Genomic DNA, 26,436 nt, shown 5'->3' with positions numbered 1-26,436 from the left:
ATTGATTTATTTCAAGTTGCTTCTATGTGAGTAACGAGTGGTGCAGCGATTCAACTGTCATCTCTGTATTATGCTCCCCCGACCTGGAATTACTGGTGATACACTGCAAACCCTTCTACTCACCTAGAGAAATTACATCAATTATCCTTGCGTGTGTCTATGTCCAACCGCAGACGCACGCTGACACCGCACAGCAACTTTTAGCAGATCAGATCACGGAGGTGGAGAACAAGTTCCTTAACTCCACTTTATTTGTAATGGGTGACTTTAACCACACTGATCTAAGAGCTGAACTTCCTAAATACCATCAGCTGGTGCACTGTGCAACCAGGGGAGAACGGACTCTTGATCATTGCTATTCCACCATCAAAGACGCATATCGTGCGTGCGCACCACTAGGCAATAGCGATCATGCTGTGATTAAACTCATCCCCACATACCAGGGGAGAACGGACTCTTGATCATTGCTATTCCACCATCAAAGACGCATATCGTGCGTGCGCACCACTAGGCAATAGCGATCATGCTGTGATTAAACTCATCCCCACATACCGGTCCCTACTCAAGAAAACCCATCAAGAGGTCTGTACAGAGACGAACACCCGAGGCAATTGAATCACTGCAGGACTGTTTTGACATTACTGACTGGGCAGCTATCAAGCTGGCATGCAATAACATTGATGAGTATGCAGACACATGTTCATCCTATGTCTACTTCTGTGAGGAACTCTGCATCCCCAGACATTCCATTGTCACTTTTGGAAACAACAAACCATGGTTCAAGAAGGAGGTGAGGCTATTGAGGAGAGAGAAGGAGGCGGCCCACAGGAGCAGAGACAAGGAGGCGTACACCAAAGCCAAATATGCCCTCAGCAAAGCCATCCAGCATGCTAAAGGGGTGTATAAGGCTAGGATTGAACAACAGGTTGGGGATAAGAACACCAGGGCGGTCTGGAAGGGCCTACAATCTGCCACAGGCTACAAGGAGAAGCCCCCCCCCCACACCTCTAACGACCCAAATCTACCAGACCAGTTCAACGTGTTCTGCACAAGGTTTGAATCACCAAGTGGGCCTCCACCACCCCCGCCTCCCTTTCCCCGGCCACCTCCTCACCTGCTCCACTAGTCATCACTGAGCATGAGGTTCGGAGGCTCTTCAAAGGCCAGAACATCAGGAAAGCGTGTGGGCCGGACATGGTGTCACCTGCTACCCTCAAGCACTGTGCCAGCGAGCTGGCTCCAGTGTTTACGGACATTTTCAATCAGTCTCTTCAATTATGCCATGTACCTGCCTGTTTCAAATCTGCTGTCATCATCCCTGTACCAAAAAAGCCCAAGATCACCTGCTTGAGTGACTACAGACCGGTCGCCCTCACCTCTGTAGTCATGAAAGTATTTGAACGCCTGGTCCTCTCCTATCTAAAAGCATCCACTGACCACCTCATGGACCCCCTTCAATTTGCATACAGACCCAACCGCTCAGTAGATGATGCAATCAACATAGCCCTTCACTACATTCTACAACACCTGGACTATCGGAACACCTTTGCAAGAGCCCTGTTTGTGGATTATAGCTCTGCCTTCAACACCATTATTCCCGACCTCCTCCATAGCAAACTGACCCATCTGAACATCCACCCCCTCACCTGCTTATGGATTACAGATTTTCTCACTGACAGGAGACAGTATGTCAGGCTGGGCCCGCATCTATCACAGCCCCGCACAGTTAACACCGGTGCCCCCCAGGGTTGTGTGCTGTCCCCCCTGCTCTTCTCCCTTTACACGAATGACTGCTCCTCCCGTGACCCGTCTGTCAAGACCATCAAGTATGCAGACGACACCACCCTGATAGGTCTCATCAGCAACAACAACGACTCTGCCTACCGGAGGGAGGTCGCCCATCTAGAGTCCTGGTGTGCAGTCAGCAACCTAGAGCTCAACGTCAACAAGACAGTGGAGATGATTGTGGACTTCCGAAAAAAGGTTCAGACATATCCCCCACTTGTCATCAACAACTCATCTGTCACTGTAGTCGAACATTTCAAATTCCTAGGCACAACCATCACCAACACACTAAAATGGGACAATAACATCACTCAACTTGTGAAGAAAGGACAGCAGCGCCTGTTCTTCCTTCGGCTGCTGAGAGGACTTCAGGTCAGCCCCCCCATCATGGTGCAGTTCTACAGGGCCATCATTGAGAGTGTGCTTACATCCTCACACTCGGTCTGGTATGACTCTGCCTCTGCCCGCTCTAAGGCCAGGCTCCAAAGAGTCGTACGGGCTACAGAGCGCATCATCGGCTGCCCCCTTCCTTCCATCAAGGACCTCCACAGCTCCAGATCCTGCAGGAAAGCTGTGAAGATCACAGCAGACCCCTCACATCCTGCCAACTGCCTCTTTAACCGTCTCCCCTCTGGACGGTGATATAGGGCCATCATGACAAAAACCTCACGTCACCTCAATAGCTTTTTCCCCCAAGCAATAGCCCTCATAAACAGCCCTTGCACATGAGCTTTATGGCTCCTCTCAGCACTTTATTTATTTAACTTATTTAACAACTGGTACTCTCTTGTATTGTTGTTCTGTCTTGTCCCTTTGTTCTGTTCTATGTTCTATTTGTAATGCTCCAGCCTGCATGGAGAATACCATTTAAAATTCCTAGTACCTGTGTACATGGCGAAATAAAGAAATTGAATTGAATTGAATTGATGATGTGACACAACCAATATAAGCCAGTTTAGAGAGCAAACAGGTTGTTGAAGGTGGGATGGGGAAAGCCTGAGAATGGATAGAAGAAACAATGTGAGAGGACGAGACGAGGACAAGTTCATATCAACAAAGAACAAGAGTGAGTTGTGAGTAGCCTACTGAGATGCAGGGTACAGTACTATAGGGGTACAAGAAGGAGAAAGAACCAACACAAATCAGAGCAAGGCAGAGTAGTAATTTCTGATACATTTGTATAGCTACTATGAGAGAACATGTTTTCATTCATCAAAAGACAATGATATAAAAATATGAAATTTGTTTTGAGATTAAAAAAATGTACTTCTCCCTGAGAACTATATGTTTTGAACAATGTGTTTTCGATTTTTTTTGGTGTATTGTTTACTGACTGCTTGAAAGTGTATATAATTTTGATCACTTTGTTTATGATTTGAGAACAGTGTTTGATTTTGAGCACAGGTAAAACTGTTTTGAGGCAAAAGTTTCATTTTGCAAGAGGATCCAGAGGTTTTGTAAATAGTGCTTGAAGATGAGGTTTTGTGTTTAGAGTTTAGAGAAAATGAGTGACTGTTTCAAGAATGTGTTTTAGCAATTGTAAAAAACTGTAAGTCCCTCTGTCCCTCAAAGGGAGCTCAGGGTTCTACAGAGAGATAGACAGGGTGATAGAGAGAGAGAGAGAAATAGAGAGAGAGATAGACAGGGTGAGAGAGAGAGAGATAGACAGAGAGAGATAATGTTGTATGAAAGGAGAGAAGGTTAGCACCCCCCTTGACAAGGATGGAAGAGGTCCCAGTGGCCTGCAACACATATATGGTTAAGGCACTGCCACCTACTTCGTGGCATCTGAACCAAGTTTTTACTTCTCCCTTTCCCCTTCCTGATGTACCCTGTATATAGATATATGTACTGTTTATGTGATCACTTATATATGTATTGTTTATTTAATCACTTTTATATATCCAACCCAAATGCTTTGGCAATACTTTACAAAGTTATGGTCATGCCAATAAAGCTGCTTTTGAATTGAATTGAATTGAATTGAAATAGACAGGGTGAGAGAGAGAGATAGACAGGGTGAGAGGGAGACAGAGCGAGAGAGACTGGGTGAGAGAGAGAGAGACAGGGTGCGAGAGAGAGAGAGACAGGGTGAGAGAGAGAGACAGGGCACGAGACAGAGATAGACAGGGTGAGAGAGAGAGAGACAGAGAGAGAGAGAGAGACAGAGAGAGAGAGAGAGAGAGAGACAGGGTGCGAGAGACTGGATGAGAGAGAGACAGGGTGCGAGAGGGACATAGTGTGAGAGGTTATGGAAAAGGAAACAATGAAGATAGTCTTAGGCAGACAGATTCTTGAGACTACAGAGTTTTTATGTGTAGCGGGCATGATTTTCTTTTTAACTGTGGTCTATACATGTCACTCACATATTTTAAGATTTTAGCAGTGAGAAGACATATTTTTGGACATTTGTTCCATTTCCATCTAATGGCTTGCATTAATGTGATGACATTGAATTTGAGATGAAGTTGAGGTGAAGAGCAGGAAAAAGAATGAAAAAGAAGGAAGAGGACTACAGAGCCTCCCAGCCAAATTAAATCTAGGTATTAAATAAGAGCTCTTAACTACTGTGTCTGAAAGGTCCTGACCTCAATTACAGTTAGAGTCTCCTGAGGCACTTACACTCAGAAAGCTCTTATAACTCTCAAAGTGTGTGTGTGTGTGTGTGTGTGTGTGTGTGTGTGACAAAGAGAGCGATACGTTAGTGTAGGACCAAGACTTCTGGATAATTTTTTCTTTGTATTAGTTCTATTTCTATTTGTTCTATTTCTTATTCTATTATTGTATATAACAGCACTGGCAATAACTGTGCCCTATTTATCATGCTAACATAGCCCTTTTTGAATTTGGATTGAACTGAGAGAGAGTTGGTAAGTGTATATAGACACTGTTAGTGTATGACTGCATTACCACCAAGGGGCCTCCTCAGCACGCCTCCACACGTTCAACATCTGCATGCCAGTGGAACACTGGGACCTGCACACTTGCCAGGGGACACATGGCCATAAGACATGGGCTACTCACAAACATGCTCAGGGGCCACATGGAGTGAACATGGCCATACGACATGGGCTACTCACAAACATGCTCAGGGGCCACAGGCTGTGAACATGGCCATATGACATGGGCTACTCACAAACATGCTCAGGGGCCACAGGCTGTGAACATGGACATAAGACATGGGCTACTCACAAACATGCTCAGGGGCCACAGGCTGTGAACATGGCCATATGACATAAAGGCTTATCACAAACATGCTGTTTATTTTCAGAAGTGACTGGCCACTCTTTCACCCCTGGAAATGAGCAGAGCAAGTTATTCCAATGCAAGTATACATTTTTCCCTTAAAGGAAAACATTTAATGTTTAATGGGATTAATGTGTTTACACAGTTGATGCATTTTTCTGTGACTGAAAAGGAAAATTGGCACTACAAAATATGTAATTCTGACGAGAGTTACATCAGCGCATGAAAGTTTGCTTTGCTGTTACATCATACAATCCAAACTTGGCAGCCTTGCCCTCAGCCCGAGTCAAAGAGCCCATTCTTCCTCTGCTCCACGCAGCCGCAGTGCTCCCTCTAGTGGAGACAACGGTGAGCAACTCCTGAGCTGGAGCTGTATGCTGAGTCTCCTCTAAAGGGTTGTTGTCTGACACATTGTGCAGTGAACTCATGAAGTGGAGTAGGCTCTCGTCTGCCAAGCTAACAGGAAGTGGACTGTTTAGCAAAAGACCATCGCTGGTATAAACAGCTAACAGACTGCTGATTTACACTTGCAAATACATACATAGGTATTTATGATGATTGGGTGCATCAGCACTGGTACATTTTAAAAATGTAAATGTAAATTTCACTTAATGGTAAATAAATGTTCCTTGTATATATGTATACAGGTCATTACAGGTCATCATTTAATTGTGTGTTTCTTTTGCAATCTCACCTAGGTTCAGAGCTCAGTCTCAGAGAGTGTGCAACTCCATCTTTAAAACACCCAATGTAAATGTTTAGTGGATTCATGTAATACTGAGGAGAAGTTCTTTAGTGGATTCATGTCATTCTGAGAAGTTCTTTAGTGGATTCATGTATTACTGAGAAGTTCTTTAGTGGATTCATGTCATTCTGAGAAGTTCTTTAGTGGATTCATGTCATTCTGAGAAGTTCTTTAGTGGATTCATGTCATTCTGAGAAGTTCTTTAGTGGATTCATGTCATTCTGAGAAGTTCTTTAGTGGATTCATGTACTACTGTGGTGAAGTTCCTTGGGACTTCCATGACTACTGGCCACTGTTTATGTTTGTTAGCCTCATTAAATATTACATTTAGCTGACGAAGCTCCACCTCTCTTTAACGGATTTACATGCATTTCTATACCTTCAATTCATATTCCCTTTTTTTGCAGTGATGCTGGCTTGTCTGGTAGCTGGTGGCATGACATGTCTATACAACTGTTGAGGAATGTCAGTGTTTATCCAGTGTGGAATGACAAACATTCCCTGGGGCTAGATTCTCATGGACCTGCCTAGGAAAGGAGGTGTAGGTGCGGGGGTTGTGATTTCTGCAGTTGTTATATGCCTAAAAGCCAAAAGCACAAGTACCAAAGAACAGGCCTTGGTTCATTAATAGTTTACAGCTGTGGTCCCGGCACCCCATACCCACACCCAGAACAACCCAGCAATCATGGCTGGAAGCGTGAGATGAGGCACAGCGAGAGAGGAGGAGAGAGGAGAGAGGAGGAGGGGAAAGGGTTCTGAGGGCTATGCAGGAGCACCAGGACGAGATCAAAGGATAAACCACTGCTTTTACATATTAAACAGCCATATTACATATTCACCAAGTGTCCCTCTCATTAATTAGTCTTACGGTAGTCAAGCGTCCCTTTCCAAATCTCCCATCCCAGCTGTGAACAGCTGTGAGCAGCTGTGCGCTGACAGACGAAGAGAGCTCCTTCAGGCAGTATTGAAATGTTCTGCACTTAACTCTGGATATCTTGTAGATTTGAAGCGCTCCATGTTGTTCTGGGCACTAGGGGAGAACTAGGCAGTCCAAATGGGCTTTAGGACCCTGCAGAGAAAGTGGAGGGTCTGAGGTCACTGGATCCAGGGGGAGGTCTCTCTCCCATCCTCCCAAGGAATGTTGAATAGCCTAATTTGCATATCCCTCTGCCCAGCTTCCAGAAGTTTCCATGTGGCAGTATAAAGGTTTGCAGTGGGGTTCAGTTCTCTACACCTCAACCTAACTGAGAAGCCAAGAGGAGACGTGCTGTGATTGTTCTCGAGGTAGGACTGCAAGAGTCATTGGGCTTTTCTTTTCTCTTTCTGTGGGGAGTGTTTCTGTATTTGAGTGTGAAGTAGGTTTTTCTACTGTTGTGTATGATTGGTATTCTGGGGAAGTGTCTTCTTTGTCTTTCTTCGTAACAAAATTGTGTTGATTTATTTGTGCCATGTAATATATGCATTAACCACTTTCTCTGAATGATTACTTTTGCTCTGAGTCATGGTATGAGAATCTAGGGCATGTTGTCTCATTTCTCGTTTGAGGTAAAAGAATAGGTGTTTTTATATAAGATAGGGAATATGAGAATATGTCATTATGAGTGCTGAAGATTTTTAACAGTAAACAGCAAGTTTCTCTTCCACCTCATGCATGTTTTTAACCTTACCAAGCACCCTTCACTTCTTGCTCTCAAAAAGACAAATGAGGCAGGTAACCCAGGGAACAAAATGAAATGATATTATGGGATTGCACAGGCATTTGGATCTTTTAGACAAGTCCAGGGAAACAGACAGGCAAACTTGGTGAGGATAAAGTTAGGGAGGGGCTGTTTCCTTCCATAAGACCTCCTCCTGCAGAACAAGGATGCTGGGCCACTCTGGCACTGCTGATTGGCCAAAAGTTTGAGTTAGAACTTGCTCCAACCAATCAGAAGTGTCTACGTGACTCGGCCTGAGTGTATGTGTCCATGTGGCAGTTTGGGGCAGATAAAATCACAGCCTCTAAGCTAATGCATGGGAAGAAGCATCGCACTCAAGACATCTTTCAATGGATTCAAACTATGCAATCATTTTTGTACCCATGCACCTCTTGTCTTTCAGAATGAAAATCGCAAACGTTGACAACACTATGAAAATCTATCAAGGTATCTAAAGATGGTGCATAGCCAATGATAACTAAGCTATGCCAGTAAATACTTCAGTAGTGTGTGTGATTATTAGGCCGGTGCACATACACTTCCCACGATGACTCACTGATGATCTCCCAGGGCAGCTGCCACTCCTCACGCTCCCTCACTTAAGGCTACACTCTCTGCTGTGGTTTTTGTCAGATGTACAAACGCTCAACACTCTTCTTTGGTCTCCATCCCTGTACTCTACCTAAGAAGACTTCACTTTATTTATTTTCTTTACCAAAACTTTCACATCATTCAATTCGCAACCAACTCTCTGCTGTTTGCCTCACACACTCCAATCAATAAAGGCTCAGGGATAAAGAAGAAAAGACAATGTAACAGATGTCAGGGCTTAAACTGATTTATTCATGAAATAAGTGCACACTCTTGACTAGCCCTCCCCCCCCCCCCCCCCCCCCCACCCGCTGCAGGGGAGATCAAGCTGCTGATGTGGCAACGATCTAGTAAGTGTCTAGTCTAGGAGACTCACCAGGCCAGCCAGCCAATCAGCCTGCAAGATGTCATGTATAAACATGCTCACACAGCAGCTACACATCGTCACTGACGACCATTACAACTGGCTTTTGACAACTGACCTGCTTTTTGTGTTTATTTTATTTTATTTACAGTGGCTTTTGGGCCTTTTCTTTGAAACCAGGTATTTAATTTCATTTGATTGTATTCTTCCCTTTAGACATCCGCTGTTGCTCAGGTGCTCAGACAGAATGTGGCTGACCAATGCTGTAGTCCTGCTCTCTCTGGCTCTGGCTCTGGCCATCTCCTCCGAGGAGCCGAAGCTCAGCCGCCATGCCACCATGCTGGCAGACAACAGCGCCAACCTGGCCTTCAGCCTGTACCACAACGTGGCAAAGGAGAAAAACCTTGAGAACATCCTCATCTCTCCCGTAGTGGTGGCCTCCTCTCTGGGCATGGTGGCCCTCGGGGGGAAGTCGTCCACGGCCTCCCAGGTGAAGAGTGTGCTAAGTGCCTCGCAGCTGAACGATGAGCACCTCCACAGCGGACTCTCTGAGCTGCTGTCCGAGGTGAGCGACTCCGACAAGCGCAACGTCACCTGGAAGATCAGCAACAGGCTCTATGGTCCTAGCTCCGTCAGCTTCGCCGATGATTACGTCAAGAACAGCAAGAAGCACTACAACCTCGACCACTCTAAGATCAACTTTCGCGATAAGCGCACTGCTGTCAATGCCATCAATGAGTGGGCCTCCAAATCCACTGACGGCAAAATGCCTGAGGTCACTAAAGATGTGCAGAACACAGATGGAGCCATGCTCATCAACGCCATGTTTTTCAAACGTGAGTACCTAGTGTATTATTCTAGTTCCTTCTAGAGAGGCATTTTTATTCTCAGTTAAAATGTAATGTCAAAAAACAATAAGCTCCTGTTTTTTCACAACAGCTCACTGGAACGAGAAGTTCCATCACAAGATGGTTGACGACCGTGGCTTTATGGTGACCCGCTCATACACCGTGTCTGTTCCCATGATGCATCGCACTGGTGAGTCTCTCACCTTCACCCTCTCTGGACTTCTGAGATCCTGTCCTTCTTGATGAGCGTCTGCATTTCTAGAAACATGATTCAGATATTTGCTGAATGCACGGCATATGCTCATTACCAGAACATGATTCAGATGTTTGTTGAACACATGGTATATTATGCTCATTTCTAGAATTTGATTCAGAAGTTTGCTGAACACATGGTATATAATGCTCATTTCTAGAACATCATTTAGAAGTTTGCTGAACACATGGTATATAATGTTCATTTCTAGAACATGATTCAGATGTTTGCTGAACACATGGTATATTATGCTCTACCACAGGTCTGTATGAGCATTATGAGGACACTGAGAACAGGCTGTTCCTGCTGAGCATGCCACTGGCCCATAAGAAGTCCAGCGTGGTCTTCATCATGCCCTACCATGTGGAGCCTTTGGAGAGGATCGAGAAGCTGCTGACCCGCAAGCAGCTGGACACCTGGATGAGCAAGATGGAGGAGAAGGGAGTCGCCATCTCTCTGCCCAAAATCAGTATGGAGGTCAGCCACAACCTGCAGGTAAGCAGTCAGCTCTGTCTTTTCTTCAGATGCAGCTGTACAGATGAGTAAGAGGTTGGATGGAGCTGAGTGAAGTAATTAATAGGGTAAACATGAATGTTTGCCTGTGTTCATGTTTTTTTTTCTAGAAACATCTTGCTGAACTGGGTTTGACTGAGGCTGTGGACAAGAGCAAAGCTGACCTATCAAACATCTCTGGCAAGAAAGATCTCTACCTCTCCAATGTCTTCCATGCTTCTTCTCTGGAGTGGGACACGGAGGGGAACCCCTTCGACCCCAGCATCTTTGGTAGTGAGAAACTCAAGAGTCCTAAGCTGTTCTATGCTGACCATCCCTTCATCTTCCTGGTGAAGGACAACAAGACCAACTCCATCCTCTTCATTGGCCGATTAGTGAGGCCCAAGGGGGAAAAAATGCGTGATGAGTTGTGATAAACTGTTAACATTGTTCATGGGTGTCAAGTTTAGGGTTTACTTTAATGGGTATGTCTGTTACCTGAAGAGCTCATTCCACTAGATTATTCTGTGGGCTGTGAAGCTTAGCCTTTTGATCTGTGGATGCACAACATCTGATAGAGCCCTGGGATGTGTATGGCATTCGGTCCCATTCCCCTGTGTGCGAATATCAACCCTTAAATGAATAGCTCACTGTTTTCACCATTTTGAATCTATAGTTCAGCATGAGGTCATTACTGTTATTTGTCTCTGTGATGTGAGTCAAAGCCTTGCCAGACAGCATGCTTATATTAAGTAAGATCTCTTCTGTTTTCCTCCAATTCCACAGCAGCAGCTTATGATGTAGATTCCTATTTTGCCTGCTGTGTTTTCCTTTTTACCCGTTTGTGACATCTCCATGTGCCATCTTACAGTATCTTTAATGTTTAAAGACAAGGCTTTTGCGCATTTGCAGACTTATGAGGTCCTCACTCCAGTTTAGGATCTGTACCCCCTCTCCAAGTCACCACTTTCCTGCATGTTCATTGTTGTCTGTCATGCAGCACTGATTAGGTCCTACTTCCTCTGCATTAGAAACAACACACAGATGTAATGCTCCACAATCACAGGCTGCTGTAACTGAATATAATGAGACACTAAGATACCTTTGGCTTTGCCACAGCACCTGTGTTGGAATGATGTTTGTATGACATTTTTACAATAAAAACCTTTGAAAGAAATATCTGGCTTATTTTCTGATTATCAAGCAAAAATAATTTTGGCACAACTTAGATATCAAAGCAAAATTATGAAAATGATGCTAGTACGGAAAAAGATTCAGGTCATTAATTTCTAAAAGCCTGAGAAAAAATAACTGAAATTAACCTGAACGTGATGTTTTACAAGACAACTTTTGTTGCTGCTGTAGTTCAAAGTTATTGTGTCCACCAAAGATTTTTATCACACATTCCAATCCCTCTCTCGTCTGTCAGAGGGAGCACATTACACTCATTGTGGGAAAGAGAAAGTTCTCCACACCTTCAAGGCATTGGAGCTACCGCATGGTCCTCAGGACCTCCAGGGCCCAAGGCAAGAGTCTCAAACTCAGGCCCTGTGGCCCCCCAAGCGATTTTATCCGGCCTGCAAAGTTCCATTGAAAAATTTGAAAAGTTCCATTGATTTAAATGGGCCACCCCAACGTTTACCGTAAAAATCTGGCCCCCCAATAACCAGACTGGACGCTCATCGGCCTCCGGGTAATTTGAGTTTGAGACCCCTGGCTTAAGGTACCAGAGCTCATTTACTGTCTGAGTGCATGGAGTGTAACTAAGATGGCACAGAACAAACAGTGAAGACCTCTGAAGACTGGGTGAGGAGGCCACTTGAACCAGGGGCTGGAGTGTAGGGTTGTCATGGTGAACCAGGTGAGCGGCCTAAGAGCTCTCAAAAAAGGAGGGCTGTTGGCTAGTTATTTCACAGCTGTGTTAGGATTCACACGGTGGCAAGTTTGGACCAAAAAAGGATCACCTATAAACCTCTTTGATCCTGTTGCCAGCACCTGCTTTCAAATGATGCCTTCAGTAATCTTTTAATTGATAGTATTGTTAAATCCCACAGGCAGATGCACACCAAAGGAGACATGGTTTTGATGCCATCTGCTGGTCAAATCAACCAAAAGTATACCAGAGAGTAATGTTTGTTACACACCAAAATTGGCATGCTCCTTAAAGGCACCCAGTGCAACTTTATAGGCTTGAGACTCGAAAAATAAACATTCAATTTCTAGTCTTTTTTACACGTAGTACGTTTCATTACATACCATTACATATCGACATTCAAGGAGCAAAGATGAGATGTTTGTGTGATGAGAATTGATAGAAAATCGTACACAATAACAATCGCCGAAGGGGAGAGGCTATTTTTCCATTGACTGGAATCCTGCTTTATTTATTGGTGGCACCAATAAATAAAGATTTGGGGGGAAAATGGCGGCGATTGTTGTTGTTTACGATTTTCTATCAGTTCTCACCACACAACGACGTCTCATCTTTGCTCCTAGAATGTCGATATGTAATGGTATGGAGTTATTGAAACTTACTACGTGTAAAAAAGACTAGAAATTGAATGTTTATTTTTAAGCCTCGAAAGTTGCACTGGGTGCCTTTAATAGGTAACCTAGAAACATTTATAAATAAATGTCCACATGAATATAATCTTGGCTCAAAAGCATTAAATAATAACTACGCTACAAAAGTACAACAGTTACAATGACCAACCCAACCATCTTATCATCTTTCATATGAACAGATAAGAAACTCTGAGCAAAATTAATTGTTTTATTTAATGTCATGGGTCTTCTACAGTTAAATATAAGTTCCTCCCAACAATTTTTTTTACTACAATACTGCCTACAATTATCTTTTCATGATAGTTCTCTTGAATAAATATCTACTATATATTTCCATTACATTCAACAATTATATACAATCTTGTTTGATTTTAAAAATAAATACAGTAGTATATATACAATGGACCATGTTGAGGTGCCTTCAAGTGCAGCAGAGAATACCATCTCTTAAATGTGGGCGTGGCCTGTAATCTCTGAGTGTCATTAGTTATCAGTCACATATTACTCTCTTGAGACCTGACTGGACAAAGCCAGAGGGCAAGTCTTTGTACAAGTACTTGTGACGACCCTACACTGTGCATCAATCAAACAGGCATATGAAATTTGAATTCAATGTAAATTTCTAACTTAACAATTCAGACTTTATGCATGACGTGTACTGGCACTATACAGATGTGCTTTATTCATGTTTGATTAAAACTCTATTTTCATCAGGTTTGCAATGTGAAGCCCTCCCACACAGTGGCACTAGAAGCACAGCCCAGTTCTTCAACCTAGCGCAGACATCAGTGACTCTTCAGGCAATTCACTGCCAACTCCAGTTACAAGCCAAACATATATTTAAAAGCAGTTTAGACAGTAGCTTTCCTTTCCTGTCCCTGAAGATGCTGAGCGTTATAGTGAAGGGCCAATAGCTGGACCAGAAGTTAAGACCCCCCCATATGACAGAAGAATAGAGTGCCTTAGAGGCTCCCACAGTAGACTTGCTGAGCCACGCGGTGGCCAAAGGTAGCAGCTTGTAATGTCCATTAAGAAGGCATTCAGGACACTCTTTCCCCCCAGTGACCCTATCGCAAGACAACTTTCATTTCATTAGAGCAGTGGCTTTCAGCTGCGCTGGACAGAGGGAGATTAGTGAGACCCATGGTCAATCCTATTACAGCGCTCCATGTAAGCCACGCTGATCAGGCAGGGTTTATGCATGCTGTTCTCAGGTCTGTGTGCCGGACAGGCTCCTCCATTAGGTCAGGTGTTGGGTGACGTTCACCCTGCACCCGTTCCCCTGCTCTCTCTTCTTCCTGTTTGTCTTGAGCTTGTAGCGTTGTCTCCACCTGTCTGTCGTATTCTCAGATCTTGGGCTTGTCCACTTGCCTGTTGGCTTTCCGGAACAAGGTCTTGATCTCTTCCGTCACCATGTCTTGCCAGTTGTCTCTGTAAGATATCAAGTTTTTTCTCAAAATGATTCCTTGAAAGGAAATACGATTCCTTAACAGTTATTCACAGTGATAATCAGATTTGCTTAGCTTTGTCGTATGGGAAAGGGCTTCCAGACCAAGATGATGAATGTAACAGATGTTCTACACGGTGTGCTCTAATTAACACCATCATTATAGTTTGTCAAACACGCAATATGAGGAAAGAAGCAACAACACACACAACAAAGCCAAACACAAAAAAGCACAAAAACACAAATAATACCTCCTTAGCATAAAGATCAAAAGCTGTTTGGGCCCATAAAGCACAGAGCTGCTATCACCAGCTAACACATCACGACATCACAACAGCACACGCTAGGCACTACCTCCTTGCTTTCGATTTTGAGAATCTGCTAGTCTTTTTTCTGCTCTCCTTTTCTTGTATGCAGCAATATCCTCTGGATGAAGACCATGATTATCTTCCCTGAGGTGGACATGGTGAAGATGCACGCATTGCATGCGAATAGAGTTACATTACACACCCACAGACATGTCTCATTAGAATGCACAAGGTAGGTGGACAGTATTCAGTTGAAACAGTATAGTTGTTTTTCTCTCTCAACACTCTGAGTGAATAGGACAGTATTGGTACAGTTCTGTGTTATGATGTGTAACTTCACATTGAGAATCTGAATGCATTAATTCTCTTACCCTGGTTTGATCTCTGGTGGCTTTGGCAAAGGCTTTGTAAAACTAGATTGCCCAACAAGCCAGAATGTCTCCTCGATACCTTTGCCCTGCGTTGGAAAAACATAATGAGGTTATCTTTGGCCGGTTGAATGAAACTCCCAGAAGCAATGCTGAGCACAGACGGAGCATGTGTGCACCTTTAGCTCCGTCTTCCCCCTGAGGTCAATCTTATAGCCCTCTTCCATGGAGCGCAGGATCTTCACAGTGCTCATGTTCACATGGATTCTATAAGCTGATGATAAAGAGAGAGAGAGAGAGAGAGAGAGAGAGAGAGAGAGAGAGAGAGAGAGAGAGAGAGATAGAGAACATAAAGCACCACAGGTTTGCAAGTACCCAGGAGATGGTTGTAGAGTTGATGGGGTTAAAGCATATTGAGAGTGATTGTCCAACAGCTCTACCCAGCTATGTCTATTGACAAGTTTCTCCTCATAACATACATGAACTATTCATTATCAGCAGTAGTAGTTACTAGGACTTGTTACGAGTCTTCACTGTTGAGTTACTGAGCACCTGAATGATAGAAGTGATTAGTTACACAACATTCTCACAGTCATGCTGGTCATGTCAATGCAATAGAACAGATTGGAATAGAATTGAACAACAGAACAAAGCAGAATGTGCTCACGCAGTCCTGTGGATTCCATTCGAGAGGCAGTGTTGACTGTGTCTCCAAAGAGACAGTATCGAGGCATGGTCAGACCCACCACCCCAGCAACACACGGACCTGCACACAATGCAAAAGGAGCACACAATGCACTCAAAGAACACACAGCACACATAGCACCAACGATGAATGCAACAAACAAAAGGTCTAAATCTATTTAAAAAAGGTATTCCATACTAAATTATCTAGAATTGAAATGGTTGAAATGAAAAAGAAATGGCCTCTAAATCTGTTTTATAGCCTGACGATGTCATACTCATAATTCTAGTCAGAATATGAGTCTGATACTGCTCCATTGAGCTGTGATTATGGGGCGTGTTTCAACGAATCAGGGAAAAAAATGCCTCTTCGCTCAATTGGATACCTAGAACCAATCAGAGCAACGTAGTATGACCATCTGATAGGCCTACATTAAACTATTACCGGATCCCGTAGGAAGGACGGCAAAAACATCTTTTCGATCGACAAATGCCTTGATCGCGTTTCTCTGTTCCTCTTTCAAAATAAATGCGGTGTCAATATCTGTGAGATATGCATGCTCACGTTATGCTTATTAGCAGTGAGGCTAGCTAGCTACTATGTGTTTCAACAGATTTTTGGTCTAAACGTTAGCAATAACCTAAAAAAAATGGTCTACAGCTTCAGTTAAGACCTTCAATACTCTGCAACATTCGTGTTGCACATACACAACTAACCAAGTCAATGTAGACATAACAAAAAGTCGTGTAGATAGCTTAATTCCCATAAAATATTTCCCACTAACAGGCTCCCGAGACGCTGCCATCTTGGTGCGATTTCGAATCTACCGTTAATTCAACACAAGCGTTAGTTGATCATCTGTCCATCATCGTATAAAGCCCGCCCTTACAATTTGATTGGTTAGGTCATTTTTCTGAAAACTGATCATTTCTCCCCAACGGCGCAGTGCCAGACCGAACTTCCCAGACCTCAAATGTGGTGGGCGAGGCTAAATTCAGTCTGGTATCCAGGCTATCTGTTTTATCATTCATATCAAGAAAGAGCCTCAACTACACTTAACCTATAATGTTTGTCCTAAGAGCCCCTAGTGACTGTTCAGATGTCAGCGCCCGCGCAGCTGCCCTGCTCACCTGAGTGGATGCCAATGCGGATCCTGACTGGCACCTCGGGCATGTGTCTCATCTTGAAGGTGCCCACTGAGCTCAGGATGTTCAGGGACATGTTGGCAATCTCTGCCGCGTGCTTGTTTCCATTGCGCTTGGGGAGACCTGATGCCACCATGTAAGCGTCACCAATGGTTTCCACCTACAGGAACAAAACAACGCCTTATCTGGTTGCTATGGTGACAGTGAGGTACACTGAGCCTGTCTTTCTCTCTTTGTCATATGTTCTGTCTGTCTGCTTCCCTGTGCTCCCAAGTCTCCTCCACTGCAATATAATCTGCCTTAACAGCTCATAGGGCCCCATCCAACCACAATATACATCCCTTTATCTAACTCTGTCAGAACTGACCCCATGCCTCTCTACCATCCCTCCATCTCTCTGCCTCAGCTCCTTGGAGACTAACCTTGTACACATCATGGTTGCTCAGCACAGCGTCGAAGAGTGAGTAGAGGTCATTGAGCAGGTCCACTACTTCGATGGGGTCACTGAGGGAAGAGATGGTGGTGAAGCCCACGATGTCGCTGAAGTAGATGGTCACCTGGTCAAAGTACTCCGGCTCCACAGTGGCACCTGTCTTCAGTGCTTCTGCCACAGAGCTAATGAAGGGAAATGTCATGTGTTTGGATGCTTTTAGGACATAGAGCAGAACTATAAAGATGTGCCTTCTAGGAATATGTGTGGAAAATGCAGCCTAGACCAAAAGGGAAAAGTGAAGACTGAGGTTCCATCATGACACTTTGAGACAAATGTATGTAGGTGAATAATTTGAAATCTGAAATTAATAAATGAAATGGAGGTGAATAATCTGGGCAGTCATATTTATTTATGGGTTAGGGTTAGGGTTAAGGTTATATATTTAAAGGAAGGAAAGGGACAACTTTCTTTTGTGTCCATTCACAATGGGAACCAGTCCAAGGCTGTGTCTAATCCTTGACTGACAAAAAGTGATTAGAGAGTATGTCTAATCCACCGGGTTATCTCTGGCCTCAGGAGAGGTGAGGTGAGCAGTGACTCACGGCGGGAGCATCTCTGAGAGTAGCTTCTCTGTCCTCTGTTTCTCCACCTCCAGCTCCTCCGTCCGCTCCCTGATAAGCTCCTCCAGGTTGGAGGAGTACTGCTCCAGCATTCGCAACATGGAGTCTATGATGTTGGTCTTCTTGCCCTTGTTGATGAACTTGAACTGAACACAAATCGTTATGGTTTGATACATTTTTGATGCCATTTTCACGGAACATGAAGCAGAGCACCATTTTTCGTTTAACCATTGTGCTCTTGCATGTTCATGTCTACCTGATCAAAGATCCCATTCCAAGGTGCTGTGAGGTGGATAGTCTACCTGATCAAAGATCCCATTCCAAGGTGCTGTGAGGTGGATAGTCTACCTAATCAAAGATCCCATTCCAAGGTGCTGTGAGGTGGATAGTCTACCTGATCAAAGATCCCATTCTAAGGTGCTGTGAGGTGGATAGTCTACCTGATCAAAGATCCCATTCTAAGGTGCTGTGAGGTGGACAGTCTACCCAGGAGGCGCTCCCATTCTAAAGGGTTTGTGAGGTGGATAGTCTACCTGATCAAAGATCTCATTCTAAAGGTGCTGCTGTGAGGTGGACCGTCTACCTGATCAAAGATATCATCAAAGGTGGGCCGGCGCTCTGGCTGCTCGCTCCAGCACTGCTTCATGAGCTGGATGCACTGTAGCGGGGCCTGGTCGGGGGCCACCGTGGGCCTGCACATGGGCGGAGGCTTCTTCACCTTACGGATGATCTCTGATGGGTTCAACACAACAAGAGGCCCATGGCAACTTGTATTGATCAGTAATGCATCTGACACTACGGCTTTAGATAGAACAGTCATGGAGACTGCATAGCAACATCAAATGTATGCAGGATCTTTATGATTTTTATAGTCAGGGCAGGGCATGGTTACTGCTTATCATATATATAAAATGACAACTATCATTGCCAATACTTCACATAATAATAGTCCCAACTCCATAGATGATTCACAAGTCCGGGCTTAGTTTATCATGTCAAACCATGACAGTGTCTTATGTTTTTCTTAATCACAAACAAATGAATCAAATCCACCTCCTGAATGGGCTGAAACTGAATATGATACTAATATTTGCACTCACTAACTCTTGAATGCCCTACCTTCTGGAGACAATCCCAGCATGCAATACGGAGCTCCTCGGACCACCACCTCTTGCAGGATGATGGCAAAACTGTACACGTCCCCTTTGCAGGTCCCTTTCCGTGAATGCTCTAAGTCTCGGAGGAGCTCAGGGGCCGTCCAAAACAAGTCTGAAGAAAGGACAAGTATATGAGACAATGACAAATATCAATCTTATTCATCTCACTCATTTGTACCCAAACATGTGTGTGTGTGTGTGTGTGTGTGTGTGTGTGTGTGTGTGTGTGTGTGTGTGTGTGTGTGTGTGTGTGTGTGTGTGTGTGTGTGTGTATGTATGTGTGCGTGTGCGTGTGTGTGAATTTTACCTGCTGGTGGAGCGATCTCTTTGGGGGCTTTCTGGTTGTCTAACAGCTCATTGAAACCATAGTCTGTTATCTTGAGGACAAAGCGGCCGTCGACCACACAGTTCTTAGACTTTAGCCTCCCATGGGGAAAGTCTCTATGATGGAGGTATTTAATGCCCTAATGGAACACAAGAATGTCATATATCTATACGTTTGTATATACTCAACATCTCCTATTGGCCCTATAGGTCTTACTCTTTGGAGAGCAAATCCACTGCTACATTCGCTCCTCCTCACCTTTATGAGATCTAGTAGTAGTGAAGACTTAAACATCCAGTCCAGCTTGACATCATCATTTCTTAACAGGTCATGGAGGCTCCCACGAGAGCAATGCTCTGTCACCATGGCGAACATGTCACAGTCTATGAAGAAGCCCAGGAATGGGTTGACGTTCTCATTCCGTAGATCCTTCATCTGTAAATCAACAAACATAGTCATCAAGAAGTTACTGAGGTGCTTTCCCAACAAGAGGCATGTTGTATGTAGAAGAAGAGCTGCTAATGAAGAGCTTGAGAATTTACTTTTGTGAAGATCTTGGTTGTGCTCTGTTTCACTTCTTTAAAATGCCCGTCTTTAAACTTCTTCATCCACACCCAGTCACCCTGAAATTGAAAGAGATGAGTTGAGATAGTTGATCTTTCGACAACTAAGGGTAATGCAAACGTAGAGTGTCAATGGAATGTCCTACATACCTCATAGACGGCCACATTTGATGTCTCGTGTGTAACTGTTGCTACGCTAATTTCAGAGTTAAATTGACTCTTGTCTTCAATAGCACTCCTTGAGGCAGTGAGATCTTCTAAAGTGATTTTCTGCAGGGAACAAAATATTCCATTCAAGACCCAGACAGAGGCTAACAGAGAAAAATAAGTGAGCCCATCTCGCTTGAAAAGTGATTTAAAGACAAATGTGGGAAAGACCTGCCTGCTTGCTTAGCTGAGGGTCGATGAAGGTCAGGTCCTCCAGAGTCAGCAGGATCCTGTTGGGCCCTTTCACCAGCTGGATCTGCTGGATCCTCCACCTGACACACACGCAGACAGCACAGAACACACACCTCTTTCACCTGCTTAGATTCATAATGTTGCCAAACACTCCAGATAACAAACCAGGTAAACTAATGTACCTTATGACAAGGGTCAGGCCAAGGGCTCCCAGGCCCAGCACCAAGATAACAACAAGCACAATGATGACATAGATGATCTCCACACCTACAACACAAGAGACAAGCTTTTAGTTACATTTGTATTTGTGGAGAATTATTATTCATTATCTATGTATTTGTTTGTCTGTTTGTTTGATTTCTTTGTGTGTCTTTTGAGGGGGGAATTGCTTGTGTATTTGGTTGATTATGTTGCTTCATGCCATCCATACCTCCAGTGCAGACTGCATCCTGGTCAAACCAGCAGCTTGAGTCAGGCGAAGGGGGAGATCCTCCTGGGAAGTGGATTGACCTTCCACCAAACTGCAGCGTGCCGGTGCTGAGGTCCACCAGATAGCACCGATACATCTGGCTCCCCCAGCCGTTAGTGTCCAAGATCACATAACTGGTCTGGCTCTCTCCTTGGCTGTCTATTCGTATGTTCTGGTTGAAGCCTTTGAAGGTCATGTTTCGAGTGAAGTATGCCAGGTTAGTGCCGCTGAGCCACTGGCCAGCCCTCCGGGCATTGTGTATCGCTTTGGCAACCAGGTACAGCCCGTTGTAGATGGTTCCAAACAGAGGGTAGACCTGTGGCACAGTGCAGGTGGTCAGTATACACAGGCAAAATGTCAAGTGCTCCTCAGAAATGGATGACTGAGAAGGCAATATGCTTATAGTAGGGGAGTGATTGTAAGCTGGACACAGAACGACATCACTTTGTGCATGTATTAACACTGTAATGTGGTTGCATGGTTTCCCTTCAAATGTTCAGCATTTACAGTATATGACATGAACTCATGTGCAGCCCTCACCTGCTCTGGGTCATGTGACACAGTGAGCTCTCCAGATCTCTTGGCCATGTTGAACGCTTCACTGAAGGACATCAGGTCTGACGCCACGGTAATAGTCAGCACAGCGTCGTAGGCCTGTAGAAGCTTTGTGTCGTTTTGCAGAGTGAAGTAGGAGGTGTTCGAGAAGGGCAGGCTGTAGAGGAGGGCGTCATAAGGCACAAAGACATACTTCCCTCGGGTCAGACCCATGTCATGGGCCTTCAGCAGGAAAGCTCTCTGTTTCGCCCCACCCATTAGCACAGAGTGCATGCACATTATGATGACTGCAGAGATAACAAGACAGACAGTTAGTGATCAGTGCAATAAGTCATTGATCTGTGCAGACAGTCATTGATCAGTGCAGTAGGTCATTGATCATTGCAGACAGTTAGTGATCAGTGTAATAAGTCAATGATCAGTGCAGACAGTTAGTGATCAGTGCATACAGTTAGTGATCATAGCAATAAGTCATTGATCAGTGCAGTAGGTCATTGATCAGTGCAGACAGTAAGTGATCAGTACAGACAGTTAGTGATCAGTGCATACAGTAAGTGATCAGAGCAATAAGTCATTGATCAGTGCAGTAGGTCATTGATCAGTGCAGACAGTTAGTGATCAGTGCAGACAGTTAGTGATCAGTGTAATAAGTCAATGATCAGTGCAGACAGTAAGTGGTCAGTGCATACAGTTAGTGATCAGTGTAATAAGTCATTGATCAGTGCAGTAAGTCATTGATCAGTGCGGACAGTTAGTGGTCAGTGCAATAAGTCATTGATTAATGCAGACAGTAAGTTATCAGTGCAGTAAGTCATTGATCAGTGCAGTAAGTCAGTGGACAGTGCAGTAAGTAAGTGGTCAGTGCAGAGAGTAAGTCACCACGGCACAGGCAAAGCTATTGGTCAATACAGGTAGGGTTAGTAAAGACCAGTGGCACAGTTAGTAAGCAGTCTAAATACTGGTGTGTATTAACTCGTGCACACTGAGTCCATGACCAGTACAGCCAGACGCTCAGTGTGTAGAAGGAAAAATACACTCCATGGTATTATTCTGATGTCATATGCTGTCAATCCCAGTCATATTAGCAGGAATATGGTCAACTTTCACTGGTTTATTGACAACATCTGTTACTCTGCCTAAGGCATGCAAGAAGATTATCAAGTTATTTAATCTAGAGGAAGGGTTAAGCTTGCTTTAAGAGTGTCTTAAATGACAAATACAACTTCCCATCCACCTTAAAATATCTTGCGTAATCTTTTTCTCCAAAATGAATACAAAAAAATATAGCAGCGCTGTATGAGTCTGGTTTTGGAATGGATCGGTTAACAGCTTGCATATAAAATGTTATATGCCAAATGGATACCTTAACAGCTTGCATATCAAATGTTATATGCCAAATGGATACGTTTAACAGCTTGCATATCAAATGTTATATGAAAGATGTAAAGGGCTCTGGTCCTATGTCATGTTCTGGATAACTAGAATCCTCTGCTCTCCAAAGATGTTTTCAAGAAAGAAATTAGTCGGCTAACTGTTGTCCCGGCAAATAGGCAATCAAAGCACTTACCTTTTATTTCCCCTGCCCTCTGAATGTCCCCTAGGGTGCCCTCCATCTCGGTTTCATTGCTCCCCACAGACGCCACTATGCCAACGGGGAGCCCCTGACTCCTCAGAGAATTCGCCACTTTGCCAGCCGTGTCTATCCATATATCCTCATCGGAGGAGACTATGCCAATATTGGCCCACCTGAAATACTTTAGCACAGTAAAAAGCACTCGCGTTGGAGACGGTAAAGTTCGTGCGAAAGTTGGATATCCTTCCATCCTGTCCAACTCATAATTAATGCAAGCCCAAGAGAAAATTGCCTTGTTCCAGTTTTTACCCAAAAGTGAAGCGGCATTGCAGTAACCTGGATTTGCGGGTCCTACGAAAGCATCGACGTGTTTCTCGTAGTTCACAAATGCCGACAGAGCCTTCGATGTTTCGCAGGGCTCTTGGAGAACCATAAAATCTATTTGACATCCCAGATCCAAGCTGAGATCTTCGTTTATCCTGCTCACAGCCAATTTGGCTGCAACCGAAGGGAGAGATTTCGAGTGTATTGGGTCGCAGTTCCAAGGCCCAAGGACTCCCACTTTGAAAATTAAACACTGAACACAACATGGAAACGTCAGAACTCCTAGCAGTATCCATAGTGAAAAGTTGTAAAATGGTATAATAGTTCCAAGGCTGTGTTTGCTTCTCAAAACTGGACAACAGGGATAGGCTGACAGTTCCCATAATACACCTCCGAAATGGAGTGGTAACTGGTGCATTGTCTCTCTTGGGTATCCGTGCTGGTAAACCTTGCCGTTACATGAAAGTCTTGAAAGTCTGTGAAATGAATAGTTGAATAATGATTTTGTTATCCACAAAGACTGGGTCCATACGCAGTTCTATTCCCACTGAATTAGGGAGCATCGCTTCTGACACTGCACAGTGCTTTTATGCAGTACTGTTACCCGAATGTCATACTGAAATCAATTAATAGTTGGTCCTAAGAAAAGAAACAACAAAGAAATGACTTACCGTGGTGTTCATAGCTCGCCCGTACTCTGAAATCCAATTAGGCGATGTGAAACTCACTAAAGCTCACTTGAACATGTTTTGTTCAACACTTGCCTCTAATAATACTTTAACAATAACCAGATACCGAAACTTCAAATTCAGGAGTAAACCGAGATAAGATAAAGCGTAGTTGCCCTGCATGGAGATGGCACACCATAACTAATTATCTTCCTTGAGCTTCCAATTGGATGAGAGTGCGCACAGGCTGCTTTGCGCCTACAACAATAAGAGACAACTTCAGAACCCTGGAGAGTTACGGCTTCTATTATCAATATTGGTATCACCTCACAAGCCGTCCAGACTATATTAATGATGATCAATAAATGTGTGGTTTATCTCAAATCTATCCGTTTGTGAAAACAACCTGTTTATTACCTTGTTTCCAATGTACTGTCACACATCAGATGATCAGATTGAATGCCAAAACAAAAACACATTTTAGATAGATGTAATAATCTTCTATGCTCTCATCCTGTGTTTTAAAATAGAATTAAATGTCTATTAACAGGCCATTGCCCCTTATGTCCATACAATCAAAGCCCTCTCAAAGTGACCAGTAGGTGAGACGTAATTGCAACGCTTGGACCTAATCCATATTTGGTAAGGTGCAATCTAAGAGGATTGCGGTCATGCGTCCATACTTCTGAGGCATGTATGGCTTCATAAACTAAACCCCGCTCACTGATAATTAATTTATACTCATCGGGCATCCATTATTTGTGATATTTGACTTTCATGGTCGAGAAAAGAGCCAACATATATTTTATTTCCAAACGTACGCATTCAATGACTGGATAAATTCGGGGCAGCGCGTTAAAATAAGGTTATATAAATCGTAACATGCATATCCTCTGCCATCAACTCAGCTTTGCCATGGAGATACCTTGGTCGCTTAATAAGAGCTACGTGCTGTAATTGGACAAATGTGTTGGCGTGATGGTGACAGGCCCAACAGTTCAATTGAATCTGCAAGCAGGTGTAGTGGGAATAATTAAAGATAACGAGGGGGTTCTCCTTGGGAGTATTCCCGGAGTTCGTGCACAATTGCGTGCGTCAGATAAACCCTTTGTTTTGAATGCGAACAGGGATTCTCAGGGCTCATACAAAATACAGGAAAGAGTTTGGGATTTTAGTTTATAACCAACTGTTGGATAAAATATAACGATAGCAGATTGGTAAACTATATCGTATTCCAAAAATGCCTACATTTATATTTGACTTTAAAACAAAGGGTTGAACCAAAAGTAACAGAACACAGGCAAGCTGTAATAGATTTGTTTTTTAACATTTTTTTTACTATCTATTTGACTCGTTGTGACCAGAAGCACTGTCTATCGTTTTCCGTTTTACTGCATTTTGCTTCTTCCTTGAATGTATTCTAAAGCATGCTTGCAGTGATGACCCATATCTCCTAAGCCTATGAGCCTCTTAAACGTTACACCTTGACACCCCTGTCCTGTGCCCAGAATAGTGGATGAAAATGCAATCTCAGCATAGGCCTACCTGGGGATATCGCAAGGGACTATAATGAACTGGAGTCTCTGGACACAAACCAAAAAATAATTAACTCTAATTAAAACTGGAGAGTACTTTTTCCTGCTGATTTACCCTCGCATTGCATGGTCTTTCACCACTTTGCCTTATCGTCGTGGTCGTGAAAGGGTAATTATTATGATCCAAGTCTCCAAGTTTAAATGACTTACATGACAATACAACATGTTATTTTGAAACGGTACATGTTTCTCTGGTTTGTGCACTTTTATGACGAACACCTCTCGACTGTTCTTTCTACTGCCTCCAGATGGCGAAGGTGACCCACCACATTTAAGCGTGTGAAGCGTGTAAAATCTGGCCTCATCTGATGCCCTCCTGCCCCGCCCACGGTTTACCGATGTCAAACTTGACTATGCAGAAATAAAACAGTTATGGATCAGATAAATAGCCTCGACCTCTTCATTTCAAATTCAGTATAGTACCCGTTTTGCAATATGATAAACAGACTAAAGGCACAGTGATTGCTTTTCGTTGTGAAATAAATAAAATGCTTCAAGACCTACGACATACTTTTCAAGGACGATAACTGATGATTGCGCCTGTGCGCTGATAAACAAATGCATAAAAGGACAAAACAGAGACTAAATATGTGCAGTGTTGAGGGGCACTGCTTATTTACTACGTCTAAGCATAATTTTAAGTCCAGAAGCATTTTCATTAATTTAACAACAAAACCTATGTTATATGTAAGACTATTGGTGACGCTCTCTGAAAGTTTTTCCAAATAACACAACGTTATTCTAAAACCAAACGAATTACCCAGAGAGGGCTATTCAAATCATTGCCCTCCGTCTAAGGCAGAAAAGGCCCACCTGATGCAGCAACAGTTCATTTAACTAAAACATATTGTGGGCAAGCGCCTATGAAATCAAAAGCACAGCCAATCCCTGTGATTTCTCTTCTTCGCATTGTTTATAGACAACCAAGTTTTTTATTGTATTGCGGGCATTAAGCATGTGCTTTCTCTGTAGAAAATTCTGGCCATCCATTTCAATCCCAATACTACATGTTATTGCAAATTAAATTAACATGTTATATTTTATTCAAAGATGTTCTGATATTTGATCCTGTTCTATAAAAAAAAGACCTCGCTTGAGCCAGTAACCAGTAGGGGGCACAGTACACCCTTAAGTAGGGTGAATGTAGCGTCCAGACGTTCTGGGCGCGGATAATCATCCTGAAGTTGCTAAAGTGACGTCTATCATGCTTGCCCAA

General features: G+C 43.6%; 2 protein-coding genes across 3 annotated transcripts; one reads left to right on the top strand and one right to left on the bottom strand.

Moving 5' to 3' along the window:
* Nucleotides 1-6,968: 6,968 nt before the first annotated feature.
* serpinh1b (serpin peptidase inhibitor, clade H (heat shock protein 47), member 1b) lies at nucleotides 6,969-11,138 on the top strand. Of its 2 annotated transcripts, XM_080845223.1 has the most exons (6): nucleotides 6,969-7,060; nucleotides 7,877-7,920; nucleotides 8,645-9,264; nucleotides 9,368-9,466; nucleotides 9,792-10,024; nucleotides 10,153-11,138. In XM_080845223.1, exons 3-6 carry the CDS (start codon nucleotides 8,676-8,678, stop codon nucleotides 10,453-10,455), a joined length of 1,224 nt encoding a protein of 407 aa, XP_080701349.1. In that variant the 5' UTR covers nucleotides 6,969-7,060; nucleotides 7,877-7,920; nucleotides 8,645-8,675; the 3' UTR covers nucleotides 10,456-11,138. The 2 variants fall into 2 exon arrangements, with proteins under 2 accessions (XP_080701349.1, XP_080701350.1); XM_080845224.1 differs by lacking the exons at nucleotides 6,969-7,060; nucleotides 7,877-7,920 and adding an exon at nucleotides 8,347-8,414.
* A 2,794-nt stretch (nucleotides 11,139-13,932) lies between these two features.
* gucy2f (guanylate cyclase 2F, retinal) lies at nucleotides 13,933-23,375 on the bottom strand (the record flags this gene model as incomplete). The annotated part of the gene is made up of 18 exons (XM_080845191.1): nucleotides 13,933-14,017; nucleotides 14,713-14,798; nucleotides 14,889-14,983; nucleotides 15,377-15,475; nucleotides 16,525-16,699; nucleotides 16,962-17,154; nucleotides 17,575-17,738; nucleotides 18,176-18,324; nucleotides 18,712-18,861; nucleotides 19,057-19,213; nucleotides 19,333-19,509; nucleotides 19,617-19,697; nucleotides 19,788-19,907; nucleotides 20,020-20,116; nucleotides 20,219-20,303; nucleotides 20,467-20,821; nucleotides 21,046-21,347; nucleotides 22,628-23,375. The coding sequence occupies 18 exons, from the start codon at nucleotides 23,373-23,375 to the stop codon at nucleotides 13,933-13,935; spliced, it is 3,318 nt and encodes a 1,105-aa protein (XP_080701317.1).
* Between the last annotated feature and the right edge of the window lie 3,061 nt (nucleotides 23,376-26,436).

Source organism: Sprattus sprattus (assembly GCF_963457725.1).
Source record: "Sprattus sprattus genome assembly, chromosome: 9".
Classification (NCBI taxonomy): Eukaryota; Metazoa; Chordata; class Actinopteri; order Clupeiformes; family Clupeidae; genus Sprattus; species Sprattus sprattus.
Note: the sequence above shows the minus strand (reverse complement) of the source record. Positions and strands in the feature narration are given on the sequence as shown.

Excerpts from the sequence above, each read along its gene's own strand:
- serpinh1b (XM_080845223.1), top strand. The coding sequence starts at position 8,676 with ATGTGGCTGACCAATGCTGTAGTCCTGCTCTCTCTGGCTCTGGCTCTG. Across the intron at positions 9,265-9,367 it reads CAACGCCATGTTTTTCAAAC|CTCACTGGAACGAGAAGTTC; the intron begins GTGAGTACCTAG and ends TTTTCACAACAG. Across the intron at positions 10,025-10,152 it reads AGGTCAGCCACAACCTGCAG|AAACATCTTGCTGAACTGGG; the intron begins GTAAGCAGTCAG and ends TTTTTTTTCTAG.